The following is a 12,445-nucleotide window of genomic DNA, read 5'->3' on the forward strand; positions in this document are numbered from 1 at the left end:
GGAACCTCAGCGCCTCTGGTCAGTGTGTCAGCCAGACAGTCACAGTCTCCTCTGTCTTTCTAAGCAAGACATGATGTATATATACCCACAGGTCTCCCCAGGGGTCCTACCTTGCTGTTACTGTGTCGGCCTAAAGTAGGACGTCGGCCCTGAACTTTATACAGAGATATTATACAGGAAATCTCAGTATTGCTGTTAATCCTGCTGTGCTTCCAAGAAGCCTCATGCATAATGTATGAGATTCGACTAGGGAAAAACCCGCGTTCTGAATACAGTGTCATATCTAGGTAAAGGGTCAGTGCCTAAGAACCGTTATGTATGTAATGTAGGGAAGAATATAGGTGAAAGGTTGTGATGTTACCTGCGCCTATATAAGGTACATATATGGAATATAACAGGACAGAGGACCAAGTGTTAAGTATCTAAACCGTTCCAAAACAATTAAACTAGAAATCGACAACACACTCAAGAGATCCAACACCAATTTATAAAAGTCCTCTCTGGTCTGACCGAAGTCCAGTTGCCACTGAACTAACAGTCAGCTGTTGTCGTATCACTGGCCATTGCTTCCTGGGTCTATAACTTGCCTTCTGAGGGACCCAGCTACTCTCATAATGCACCCCTGGGCTCAGCAAACGTGGTTGCAGCTCTGAGCATAAGGTCTTGGCCCTCAGTGCTGAACCGAGTAATTTCATTAAACCGGACACAAGCCTTGGCAGAGTCAACCAATAGGACAGAAAAACATTTTCAAAGTAAACTTAGGCAAGTGTCAATGCGGTTGGTTAGAAGTGCTTGGAACACCCAACTCCGCGCAGTGAGCTATTAAGGGGGATCAGCAAAGTCCTCAAAAACAGTTACCTTCACAGGCTAATCAGTACTTCAACAGTAACAGGTACTTCATCCACATTGCAATGGATGCCAATGGAGTGGTCTTGAAGCAAGGGATGAAGGATGCTTAAGATGCTTTAAGAATGCGATGCGGTCGCCAGGGGTCTTCCTGCAAGGATTTCTCAGTCCACGAAGTTGGTGAGCGGGTCCTGGGTCACAAAGTCCTCTACGGTCTGGCCAAAGTCCAGTTGCCACTGGACTACCAGGTGCCTATTGTCGCGTTCACCGGCCAATCCTTCCTAGGTCAATAACTCGCCATCTGAGGGTCCCAGCAACTCTGCAACAGCACTTCCAGGCTAAGCAAGCTCAGGTGCAACTCTGTACATAAGGCCTTGGTCTCTGGTGCTGCATGGCGGCAGTGGTAACGACTTAAAGACTTTGGGCTATCAACTCAGCTCAGCAAGCTGCTGCTACTTGTGTCCCTGTACTGCAAACAGGAGGCCAGTCTGCCTGCCCTTGGAACTCTCTTGGCTTGACTGGGCTCTGGAGACATCTTCTGCTTGAGCAGAACATGGCGGGCACAGCCCCTCTCTTCACTAGCCACCAGTTGCAGTCCTTGTCGGTGTAGATTCTATTTGCTGGTTCTGTGATGCAGAAGGGATGTCCTTCCTCGGTCCTTCTTCCAAGTTAGCTGAGATCTGAGGTCTGGGTGCCAGGGGTGTTCCCTTTATGCTCAGAAAGTGCCCTTGGGCAGGATGTGGTTGGTACCCACCTGGTGACGATTTCCTGTGGAGTGTGGCATCTGGCTTTTACAGGATGCACCATTCTGCTGATTACCAAGACGGCAAGAACCCACTCTCAGTCAAAACAACAATTTTAAGGAGGCTATTGCGCAAGAACACTGGCAGCCATCTTGGAGTGGTTGAAAAATATTTTAAATGGCCGTTTGGTTATACCGCGGGTGTGAGGGCACAATGGGCCAGAGGATCAATTAGACAATAGGAGTGAAAGAGACGAAAATGCAGAAGGCAAAGTCTGGCTTCATCATTAAAAGGATTCAACTCTTCCAATAAAGACATGGTGACAATGAAAAGCTCCTTCGGTGGGACAAACAGGAGCAGTAAGGAAAACCGATGAACCGGGAGCAGGGCTTAGATAGACGATACCATCATTGAATCAAGAGCAAACAAAAATTCTACTCTAAGTCTATAGAGTAGACAATAGGTAAATTGCAGACAACTGAAGGGGTCTTTAGGCGATACCTAAAAAGGGGAATAATCCACCAACAAAGAAAAAAAAACGTCAAGAAAACCGAGTTCACCGTTGTGCAGAGATCCTCAAGTGACAAGTTGAAAATATTAACCAAAATGGACCCAATAAATCACAGTAGAACTGGAATCTTTCATTCTACTAGGGAAAAAAATTCAATAGCTCCCCAATAGGTCTCGCCTTTGATTAAGTTAAAGCCATTTGCTTTGCTAATGGTATTGTATATCAAAGCAAATGGCTTTAACTTAATGAAAGGCGAGACCTATTGCATTTTTAATGCTAGTTTAAAACAGCATCTGTCTCAAGAGCTACTCACAACTCATGTTCAGAAATGGCATTAATGGTTACGTTAGATAAGGTCCTAAATAATTCACGCATAAATTGTAGCCCAACTGACATACTGAAAGCCCCCATGCAAGTGCCTCTTTATTTGGGAACTGGATTGTGGACGCAGGTTATCTGGGCCTAATGCACGCCACTGCTCACGCTTGATTGTGCGTTGTGCCTATTTGTACCAGTACCTGCCAAAGAACAGGACACCGCCTCGGAGCCCCCTACCACGCCACACATTGCAGCGTCTCCATCTTATTGTCTGAGAGACATCTCGCAGTTTAGCTTTGTAGTCAACGTGCGCCCCAACATTCCTGCCCTTTCACTTGCACGTGTTGTATGCACCTCCATGACTGCAGTGTCTCGAGATCGAGGTGCATTGGCCCACAGGTACAACTGGTGGAGCCACTGCCAATGCATATATAGATAGAATGCCTAAAAGGTTTAAATCTGACTCTGTGTGTGTGTGTGTGTGTGTGTGTATACACATACACGCACACACACACATCCACGCATTTACAAATATATAGGTATAGAATATAAAAAGCCAGATTCAAACATTTTAAACAAATGCTGTATTTCAATGAAATGTACTTGGCAAATGAATGTGACTGATAAGGATCAGTGTTTTTGTCTTTGCTGAGTCGGCTTCTGGAACATTAAGCAGCTGTGGTGTTGGAAGACACACGGGAGGGCCAGGGCAACTAGAGCTGAGGCACAGGCCTCATCTAGCAAAGCCACTGCATCACTGAAAGCCCCAACCTCTAACTCCAACATCATTTATCTGTAGAGGATACCCCCAAAGATCAAAAAGTCCCCATAAAGAACAGCCACAGTCCCATCCAGCACATGTGTTTTATATGTACATTTTTGACACCTACAACCCCAACTTGGTAGATCAAGAAATGCAGTTACACCTATAAAACCACCGTAGACTAGAACCATATGTGTTCCTCTCTGTACACTCTATAATCTATTTTCCAAATTCTCAGGACAGAAAACATGTAAAGTTAAAGTATTTCAAGATATAATATGTACAATAGATGGGGGAGACTGCCTAACAGACATTACTTGCACATGAATACAGCACTTTTCCTGTACGGAACGTAAATTCCACTATGCCACCCTAGGCCTCTATTACCAGAGCCGTGGAAATACAAAATAATACAAAGCAATGTAGCAGGGTAGAGCAATTCCAGTTCTGTCCTACCAACGACCACTGGGTTAAACGTGAAATCAAAAATGGGGAACACACTACCATGGCTCTCATTTAGGATGGCATAAATGGACAGAGCAAATTACTTTCAGCACTGCCTTTAAACAAGTGTTAAAGATCAGTCACAATGATTATGTTAAAAACCATTCACACATTGTGTACACAATTCAACCGCTCTATTCAGGCACACAAATTTAAACTTGCCAGTTATGCAATGAGATTTATGCAATTTAAGATGGGGAAATGTGAAAGTCTCCCAGCACGATTATTCAATTTTTTCTTTATAAAAAAAACCCTCTACTTAAAATGATATACCTCCAATGTCTAATGAAAGTAAGCATAGCGTCAGTTAAACACCCTGGTGGTTCTTACCCTCAAAATCTTATGGTGCTTCGAAAAAAGAGCTAAAGCCTTCTTAAAAACAGAAACTGTTTTTAACAACAATGAGTCTAACAATTACTATACACAAAATACAAAGAAGTATTGGCAAAACCAACAGGTGTAACCGTATTAACTTATAGGTGTTCCCAATGTTTTTTTTGCGTGTGGGTCAGGATAAAAAAACAAGCACTGGCGTTGCCAATAGGTCTCGCAGTAGGAAAGTTGGAGCTATTACAATTGCAAATAGCAATGCCTTTTATTTTTGTTTTCATTTTAAAAACATAAAGGGCTTTGTCATTTACAAAACCAATAGCTCCAACTTTCCTACTGCGAGACCTATTGTGCACTGCACAGTGTGGGTTAAAGTGGCACTGCGTGGGTGTTAGTGCCTTTGGGTGAGTGGCGTTGCATGTGTGATTGTTGTTGCGTGGGTGAGTGGCGTTGCGTGGGTGAGTGGCGTTGCGTGGGTGAGTGGCGTTGCGTGGGTGAGTGGCGTTGCGTGGGTGAGTGGCGTTGCGTGGGTGAGTGGCGTTGCGTGGGTGAGTGGCGTTGCGTGGGTGAGTGGCATTGCATGGGTGAGTGTGGCGTTGCGTGTGTGAGATTGGGCTTGCGTGGGTAAAAGTGGCACTGCGTGGGTGTGAGAGGCGTTGCGTGGGTGAGTGAGGTTGCGTGTGTGAGTGGCGTTGCGTGTGTGAGTGGCGTTGCGTGTGTGAGTGGCGTTGCGTGTGTGAGTGGCGTTGCGTGTGTGAGTGGCGTTGCGTGTGTGAGTGGCGTTGCGTGTGTGAGTGGCGTTGCGTGTGTGAGTGGCGTTGCGTGTGTGAGTGGCGTTGCGTGTGTGAGTGGCGTTGCGTGTGTGAGTGGCGTTGCGTGTGTGAGTGGCGTTGCGTGTGTGAGTGGCGTTGCGTGTGTGAGTGGCGTTGCGTGTGTGAGTGGCGTTGCGTGTGTGAGTGGCGTTGCGTGTGTGAGTGGCGTTGCGTGTGTGAGTGGCGTTGCGTGTGTGAGTGGCGTTGCGTGTGTGAGTGGCGTTGCGTGTGTGAGTGGCGTTGCGTGTGTGAGTGGCGTTGCGTGTGTGAGTGGCGTTGCGTGTGTGAGTGGCGTTGCGTGTGTGAGTGGCGTTGCGTGTGTGAGTGGCGTTGCGTGTGTGAGTGGCGTTGCGTGTGTGAGTGGCGTTGCATGTGTGAGTGGCGTTGCATGTGTGAGTGGCGTTGCATGTGTGAGTGGCGTTGAGTGGCGTTGCGTGGATGAGTGGGGTGTGTGGATGAGTTGCGTTGCGTGGATGAGTGGTGTTGCGTGGATGAGTGGCGTTGTGTGTGTGAGTGGCGTTGCGTGTGTGAGTTGCGTTGCTTTGAGTGACTGGCGTTGCATGTGTGAGTGGCATTGAGTGGCGTTGCGTGGATGAGTGGGGTGTGTGGATGAGTGGTGTTGCGTGGATGAGTGGCGTTGCATGTGTGAGTGGCGTTGCGTGTGTGAGTGGCGTTGCGTGGGTGAGTGGCGTTGCGTGGGTGAGTGGCGTTGCGTGGGTGAGTGGCGTTGCGTGGGTGAGTGGCGTTGCGTGGGTGAGTGGCGTTGCGTGGGTGAGTGGCGTTGCGTGGGTGAGTGGCGTTGCGTGGGTGAGTGGCGTTGGGTGGGTGAGTGGCGTTGCGTGGGTGAGTGGCGTTGCGTGGGTGAGTGGCGTTGCGTGGGTGAGTGGCGTTGCGTGGGTGAGTGGCGTTGCGTGGGTGAGTGGCGTTGCGTGGGTGAGTGGCGTTGCGTGGGTGAGTGGCGTTGCGTGGGTGAGTGGCGTTGCGTGGGTGAGTGGCGTTGCGTGGGTGAGTGGCGTTGCGTGGGTGAGTGGCGTTGCGTGGGTGAGTGGCGTTGCGTGGGTGAGTGGCGTTGCGTGGGTGAGTGGCGTTGCGCGGGTGAGTGGCGTTGCGCGGGTGAGTGGCGTTGCGCGGGTGAGTGGCGTTGCGCGGGTGAGTGGCGTTGCGTGGGTGAGTGGCGTTGCGTGGGTGAGTGGCGTTGCGTGGGTGAGTGGCGTTGCGTGGGTGAGTGGCGTTGCGTTGATGAGTGGCGTTGCGTTGATGAGTGGCGTTGCGTTGATGAGTGGCGTTGCGTTGATGAGTGGCGTTGCGTGGATGAGTGGGGTTGCGTGGATGAGTGGGGTTGCGTGGATGAGTGGGGTTGCGTGGATGAGTGGGGTTGCGTGGATGAGTGGGGTTGCGTGGATGAGTGGGGTTGCGTGGATGAGTGGGGTTGCGTGGATGAGTGGGGTTGCGTGGATGAGTGGGGTTGCGTGTGTGAGTGGGGTTGCGTGTGTGAGTGGGGTTGCGTGGGTGAGTTGCGTTGCGTGTGTGAGTGGCGTTGCGTGTGTGAGTGGCGTTGCATGTGTGAGTGGCGTTGCTAGTAAGCTTGTTGACCTTTCCTTTTTCTCATTTTTGACTGATGAGTCTGACCTCGGAGTTTAATGTCCCAGGACAAGAAGAAAAGATTGTTGCCTTCTCTCAAGAATCCCTTGATCAAAGCCGACCTGCAGAAGGATTGCCAAACGGGCTGTACAAACGCTTTCAAATGTGTTTTCCTACTGTTCCTCGGTGCTCTCGGCTTGTAAGCCAGCTGTGTTTACTGGCAACGAACACAAGGAAAACAAGTAGCAGTACTCGAGGAACTGCTGAGACCCACATCCCGTCGCCACAAACAATGTGTGATCCTCCCACCTCCAAAATGATCACACGAGTTCAAGTATTGGAAAAAGGCTCTGCAAGTAAAAATAAATGCACGCACGGAGACAAAGTGAAATAAAGAATGGCAGCCGAAGCAAATACAAACAAGCAGCAATTGGCCACGGCCTGCCTGCGAGGCTCTAAAGGCTCTGCAAGTAAAAATAAATGCACGCACGGAGACAAAGTGAAATAAAGAATGGCAGCTGAAGCAAATACAAACAAGCAGCAATTGGCCACGGCCTGCCTGCGAGGCTCAAAGTGTTAGAAGGCAGGTCTTGGGCAGAGGCAGAGTACTGACTTAGGAATGACTGTGAGGCGCATTGGTGTGAAGCACATCAAAGGGCTTCTCCTCCCCTAATTAGGTGAGGAGAAGCCATTTCGGGAAACTGAAAGTACGGCCGGCCTGCGGCCGGCCATGAATAATTAGGGGAGGAGAAGCCCTTTAATGTGCTGGGCTGGCCCTGAATGCGCGTGCATGTTTAATCACGTGGTTCACGTGAACTGCATGAAAACCGCGGGGACGTGCATATTTACAGTAGAACACATGCACAATAGAAGGCAAGATGGCATCTGAGTGAGACAATGGCTCTATCCTCTCGCCGTCAGACCACCAGTCAGTCAGACTACCGCCTGACGGTGAGAGAAGTACGCAGGCGGATTCACCACTGGCGCTAGAACCCTGGAGGCAGAGCGCCGCAATCGGATTCAAGGTTGGAAGATAGAGCTGGCTGTGCTCAGTGGAGTGTTTTGGGTTCCTGTTTTCTGCAGCAACGGTTGATTTCTGATAGTTGTAGGTTCAGCAGAGCTTGATTTTGCTTTCATCTACACCGCTGAGATTTAAAGGAAGCCCAGCAGAACAGATGACTGTGGGAGGCGGCAAAAGCAAACAACAAGCTGTGCCCCCGATTGCCTCTGCTTCGGCATGGACGGCCATCCAGCCCCTCCCTCGGCACGAGACTATTGTGGAAAGAAAGGCTGGAGAGCAGAAAGGTGAACTGGGATAGAACGAACTTCACGGGCAGCGGGAGAAACAACACAGGAGAATAAGAGCAACGTGGACTCTAGATGGGGAAATATAAACAGAGGCAAGAAAGCGCAGCAATCTCATAAAGCGCATGAAAAGCAGAAAAAGAATAGCTGTATGGGAGCGTAGAAGCCAGCCAGTCAAGAGATTGTTAAGCAGCAATACACAGACGGTAGATAAAATGATCGCACCAAAAACACAGAAGTGGATGCCTGCTTGTGCCCCGGGGAAACAGACCGCAAAAATAGAAGTAAAAGCACATGCGAAGCGGCATTTTCGTTGCTATAGCAACAAGATCCACAGTCCCTACGGACACGCGCATGCTGTCTGCTATGGACAAATGGCAAGAGCAGCCATGTTTGTCAATGCAGACATGTGCATGAAAGCCCTCGGCAAATTGATTCCAAAAAGTCCTCTCTGGCGAGAGCAGCGGTTGTGCTCCGTAACTGCCAGGGAGGTATGAAGTCAGAACGGAGTTGCAAAACTCCACTTACCAGTGCACAGGAGCATCACTGAAAAATTCTCTGGATCCAGTCTGGTCTCCATTCAAAAGGTGAGGAATCTGTGGTCCGAGAGAGTGTTACAGAAGTCAAGTCACTTGGTCACTCTTGAGACCCTGGATTCTCGCTAAGTTTGGAGAGACGTACACAGTCTCAGAAGGCAGATATCTTTTAGTAACATAGACACTAGCTGATTCCCTGTTCACTGTTGTCAACGCACATACCCTAGAGTCAACCACGGGTTGGCGTAATTTAGGCAGCGAAGCTAATAGAAGTACTGATATGCAAAGATGTGAATTCAGTTTGGTGCAATACCTCTTGAAAGAAGGTGTAGCTCTAGGCTCTAACGCTAGTTCTGAGATTCTCTTCTAAAATATGTAAAACATAGGTTCGGGCACTCTTTGTAGATTCCTTTTTGTGCCGCTTTTCAACCATTCATAGCACAGTGCCACAGATTTAGGTAGGTACGGTACCTAAGCATTTTAGTATACAAGCAACCGTGTGACAGGTTTAGGTAGGATTCTATTAGAGAAAGGTACCCCTGTTGCTGCTTTAGAGGTCTGGGAGAAGGGGGGAGAGGCCACAAAAAATACAAATGAAATCTCCCACTCGACCTATATTTCTTTTAACAGTGGCTTGACACAGCTCTGATGGGCATCACTTCCTGTATGAATCAAAACAAGCTACAAAATATAATTTCACCATTTGATTCAAAATGCGCTTTTTTTCCAGATGTGAAGTATTTATGCTTCATTATTTGTCTATAAAGGTCAAACATGAAATCTTCTTTAAATGGTTTACAAATACTTTTTTTCAAAAAGAAAGACTTTTTTTTACATATATTTTTAAGATATAACAAACATGCAAACAATGCTTATATATTATAAAATACAGAATATACAAATAGGCTTCCTACAAATTGATAATGACTTATCATATCCCCATCAAAAGGAAAAAAAACATTACCTCATCATACCACACCTCTCATTCCATCTCATCCTCACCAGAACCAGGCACACAAACTCACATTCCGAACCACATCAACTTCCCAGCCTGCATGAACGTGCTAATGATACACAGGGTAGGAATCCTTTTCAGCTATCCATGGTATTGCCGCCAGCGGGGAACATATCAAGCCAACTTACGTTTCGGTGGGTTTAATACATTTATGTCCACCTTCCTTAGGGCCTTATAATTTTAAATCTCTTTTTCAAAGGCAGAGGTGCGATGGGGAATCCGATATGAGTTGGTTAGGATTTTCTACTCTTCATGGTTATTTCTCGGGGCGTTTTGTCCTTACACTGCTGCTACGTTTAGCGAAGTTAATTTGTTTTGAGGGGGTAGGGTGATTAAATCCCCCTCTCTCTATGCTGTGAGGCTCAGCCACAGTGCTTTTAAATGTTTTTATTTATTTAAGTGTATTCTCAAAAGCACGGCAGGATTTATGCCTGCGAGTCAAACTTTAGTCATGGTCAGAATCACTAGTAATATCTTGTGTGTAACTTTGTTGCGTTTCAGCTGCGGTTTCTGATCTCGTTCCCGCTATTTAATTTGCATTCCCATCTACGGTTCACTTGGCATGTCAGTGCCACATGGTCACTGTTTCGGTGGGTTTAATGAATTTATGTCCACCTTCCTCAGGGCCGTATAATTTTAAATCTTTTTTTCAAAGGCAGAGGTGCAATGGGGAATCTTGTGTGTAACGTTATTGTGTTTCTGCTGCTGTTTCTGATCTTGTTCCCGCTATCTAATTTGTATTCCCTGCTACGGTTCACTTGGCATGTCAGTGCCACATGGTCACTTTGCACTGGCCATCCGGTCCCCTTATCCTTAGTGTCTCAGTTCAGGTTTAGGTAGGTGTGGTACCGAACTGTGAGAAATTGCCATCTTTCTTGCATGGTATGCCCCCACTTGTTGCTGAATTGCTGATGTGCTTTGACTGAGTGTGCCCTGGGCTCCTGCCAACCAGGTGCCCAGGGCCTGTGTTCCTTCCCTAAAACTGTGTTGAAACTAAAATCCAATTGGCATCTCAGGCCACATGTCAGCCCACGGTAAATGGTACCCTACGTACCCAGGGCATTGTGACCAGAGAAGACCCCTAAGGGCTGCAGCACTTATTGTGCTACCCTTAGGGGCCAGGTACCCTGACACACACACACACACTGCCTTTGCAGGCTGAGTGTTTTGGTGCAGAATTAAACAAAGTTGAATTGGCACACATAAATGTGTGCCATGCCCACAAACACACTGCCCTGGCATACCTCAGTCACCCCTCTAGCTGGGTGCACTATGCCAGTAGTGAGGGCACAGGTGTATGAGCCCTGTGCCCCTACAGTACCCAGGGCCGTTCCTGGGCACTGTAAGTGCAGTGATGCCATTAAGAATATATGGTGCTGGGAGGTTGTCATTACGAACTTCACATCATCATAATGGCTACACTGAAGGCTGACAAGTTTGATATCAAACTTCTCAGCACATTAAACCCACACTGATGACAGTGTGGGATTTAAAGCCAAACGCACTACAGAGGGCATCTTATAGATGCTCCCTGAAACCTAACCAACTCCCAGTGTTCTGACTGCGTGGCTATTGAGGCTGCCACCACAGACATGTTTTTGGACCCCTGGGTCAAGAGCCTGAAACAATGCACATCCTGGGACGAGGTGCCTAGCCTCCTCCCCCAGGATGGGCAGGGGAAGCTTCAAAGGCATGCCGCCTTTGTGAGCTTCTCCAGGCCACTTGCTGTACTCCGCAACTGGCCCCCACCGGTTCTGACCCCACTTTGGCAGGAAGACAGGCGGGAAAGACAAAGAAAAGAAAGGGGGTGTGCCAGCCTCTGCCAAGCCCACCCCTCAGGTGGGAGAGGCGAGGTGAACACAACTCCGGGCTACCCCCATCTTGAGTATGGGGAGCCCTGCCCAATAAGAGATAGGCTCCTGCCCCCCTCCCAGAGGAGAAGGATAGAGGGTGTAGCCACCCCAGGACAGGGACCCATTGGTCCCTGCCCTTACCCTACCTGTAACACCTCTAAATTTAGTATTTAGGGGCACTCTGAACCTTCCTTCCTCAGATCTTGATTTGAAACAAGTAAGAAGATCAAGAGACCCGAAGACCTGACGTGCAGCTGCTCACAAGAGGACAACACCAACTGACTTGGCCTCAGCCCTATCGGGCTGTTGATCCTTGAACCTGCTCCTGAGAAACTCCGGCGCCTTCAGTGGTCAGCAACCTCACAACCACCAGAGGACAGGACTGCCTTAAGACTCTACCAAGACTGGGACTCCCACTAGCAGTGGTTCCGCTCAAAACGCAACACCCCTGGTGCTAGCCAGGAACCGCGAATCCAGCACACTCTGCACCCGCCGAGCCCGGCCTGTGCCTGAGTGGACAAAGAACCTGAGGACGCCCCCCGGTGATTGTGACCTACAATCCAGTGCCCAAGGACCCTCCTCGACGACCCAGACGCCGCCTGCAGCCTCACAACCAGGGACCAATATAACAGCGACCAGCAGAGGCAAGATTTCCAAACGTCAAAAGACACCCCTGCACCCGGCGACTCCCGGCCCACTGTGCTCAACTCTGTGGTGCCTACCTATCCTCCAAGATCCCCACTTACCCCTCGAAGTGTTGGTCGCTCCTGAAGAATCTCCGTCCCCGAGCATGCAGCCTTTGTTCATTTTCCAAGTTCTCCATTGAATAACATTCAGCACCAGACGGCTCAAAAGCACCCTGCACCCAGCCGCCCAAGTGCCCCTGGCAGTGCAACCTTGGTCCTAACCAACTTCCCCATTTGCCCTGAGCAAGTGACCAGAAGCACAGCTCCCACAGCCATGTGGCCTGCTTGCCAGCAGCCACCAACCGAAGGCCCCCTGCCACCCATAGGCTATCACTGGGCCTAACTCTCTCTGCACCCGGCTGCCCCAGTGCCACTGAGGGTGTACCAACTGCACCTACCTAACCCTGGGAGACCCCTGAGTCTATGCCCAGAACCTTAACTCTGCCAGTCGAGTACTTACCCAAAAGCTGATAACTTACTTTTCTTCCGTAGGGTAACATTGACTGGTTTCACTTGGAAATTGTTCTAAGTGTGGAGTTTTGGAGCTTTAAAATATTCATCTAAAATAAGCTGAACAACTAATTCCGATTTACTCACCTGTTATCAGGAGAGAGCCCACTGCTGCATCTTTTAGCCCAGCAC

At 48.9% G+C, this 12,445-nt stretch overlaps 1 protein-coding gene across 4 annotated transcripts in view; it reads right to left on the bottom strand.

Annotated features, from left to right (window-relative positions):
- Positions 1-12,445, bottom strand: part of ICE1 (interactor of little elongation complex ELL subunit 1) — an 868,698-nt gene that overhangs the window by 654,352 nt on the left and 201,901 nt on the right. Inside the window, exon 1 of one of the 4 annotated variants that reach the window (XM_086965291.1) lies at positions 8,242-8,345. The exons of the other annotated variants lie outside the window; for them this stretch is intronic. Within the exon in view, the coding sequence (XP_086821417.1) occupies positions 8,242-8,293 (52 nt within the window). The 5' untranslated portion in view covers positions 8,294-8,345. Of the gene's footprint in view, positions 1-8,241; positions 8,346-12,445 lie in introns of those variants that run through there. 4 annotated transcript variants of the gene reach the window in all.

Source organism: Lissotriton vulgaris, chromosome 4_1 (assembly GCF_964263255.1).
Source record: "Lissotriton vulgaris chromosome 4_1, aLisVul1.2, whole genome shotgun sequence".
Lineage (NCBI taxonomy): Eukaryota > Metazoa > Chordata > Amphibia > Caudata > Salamandridae > Lissotriton > Lissotriton vulgaris.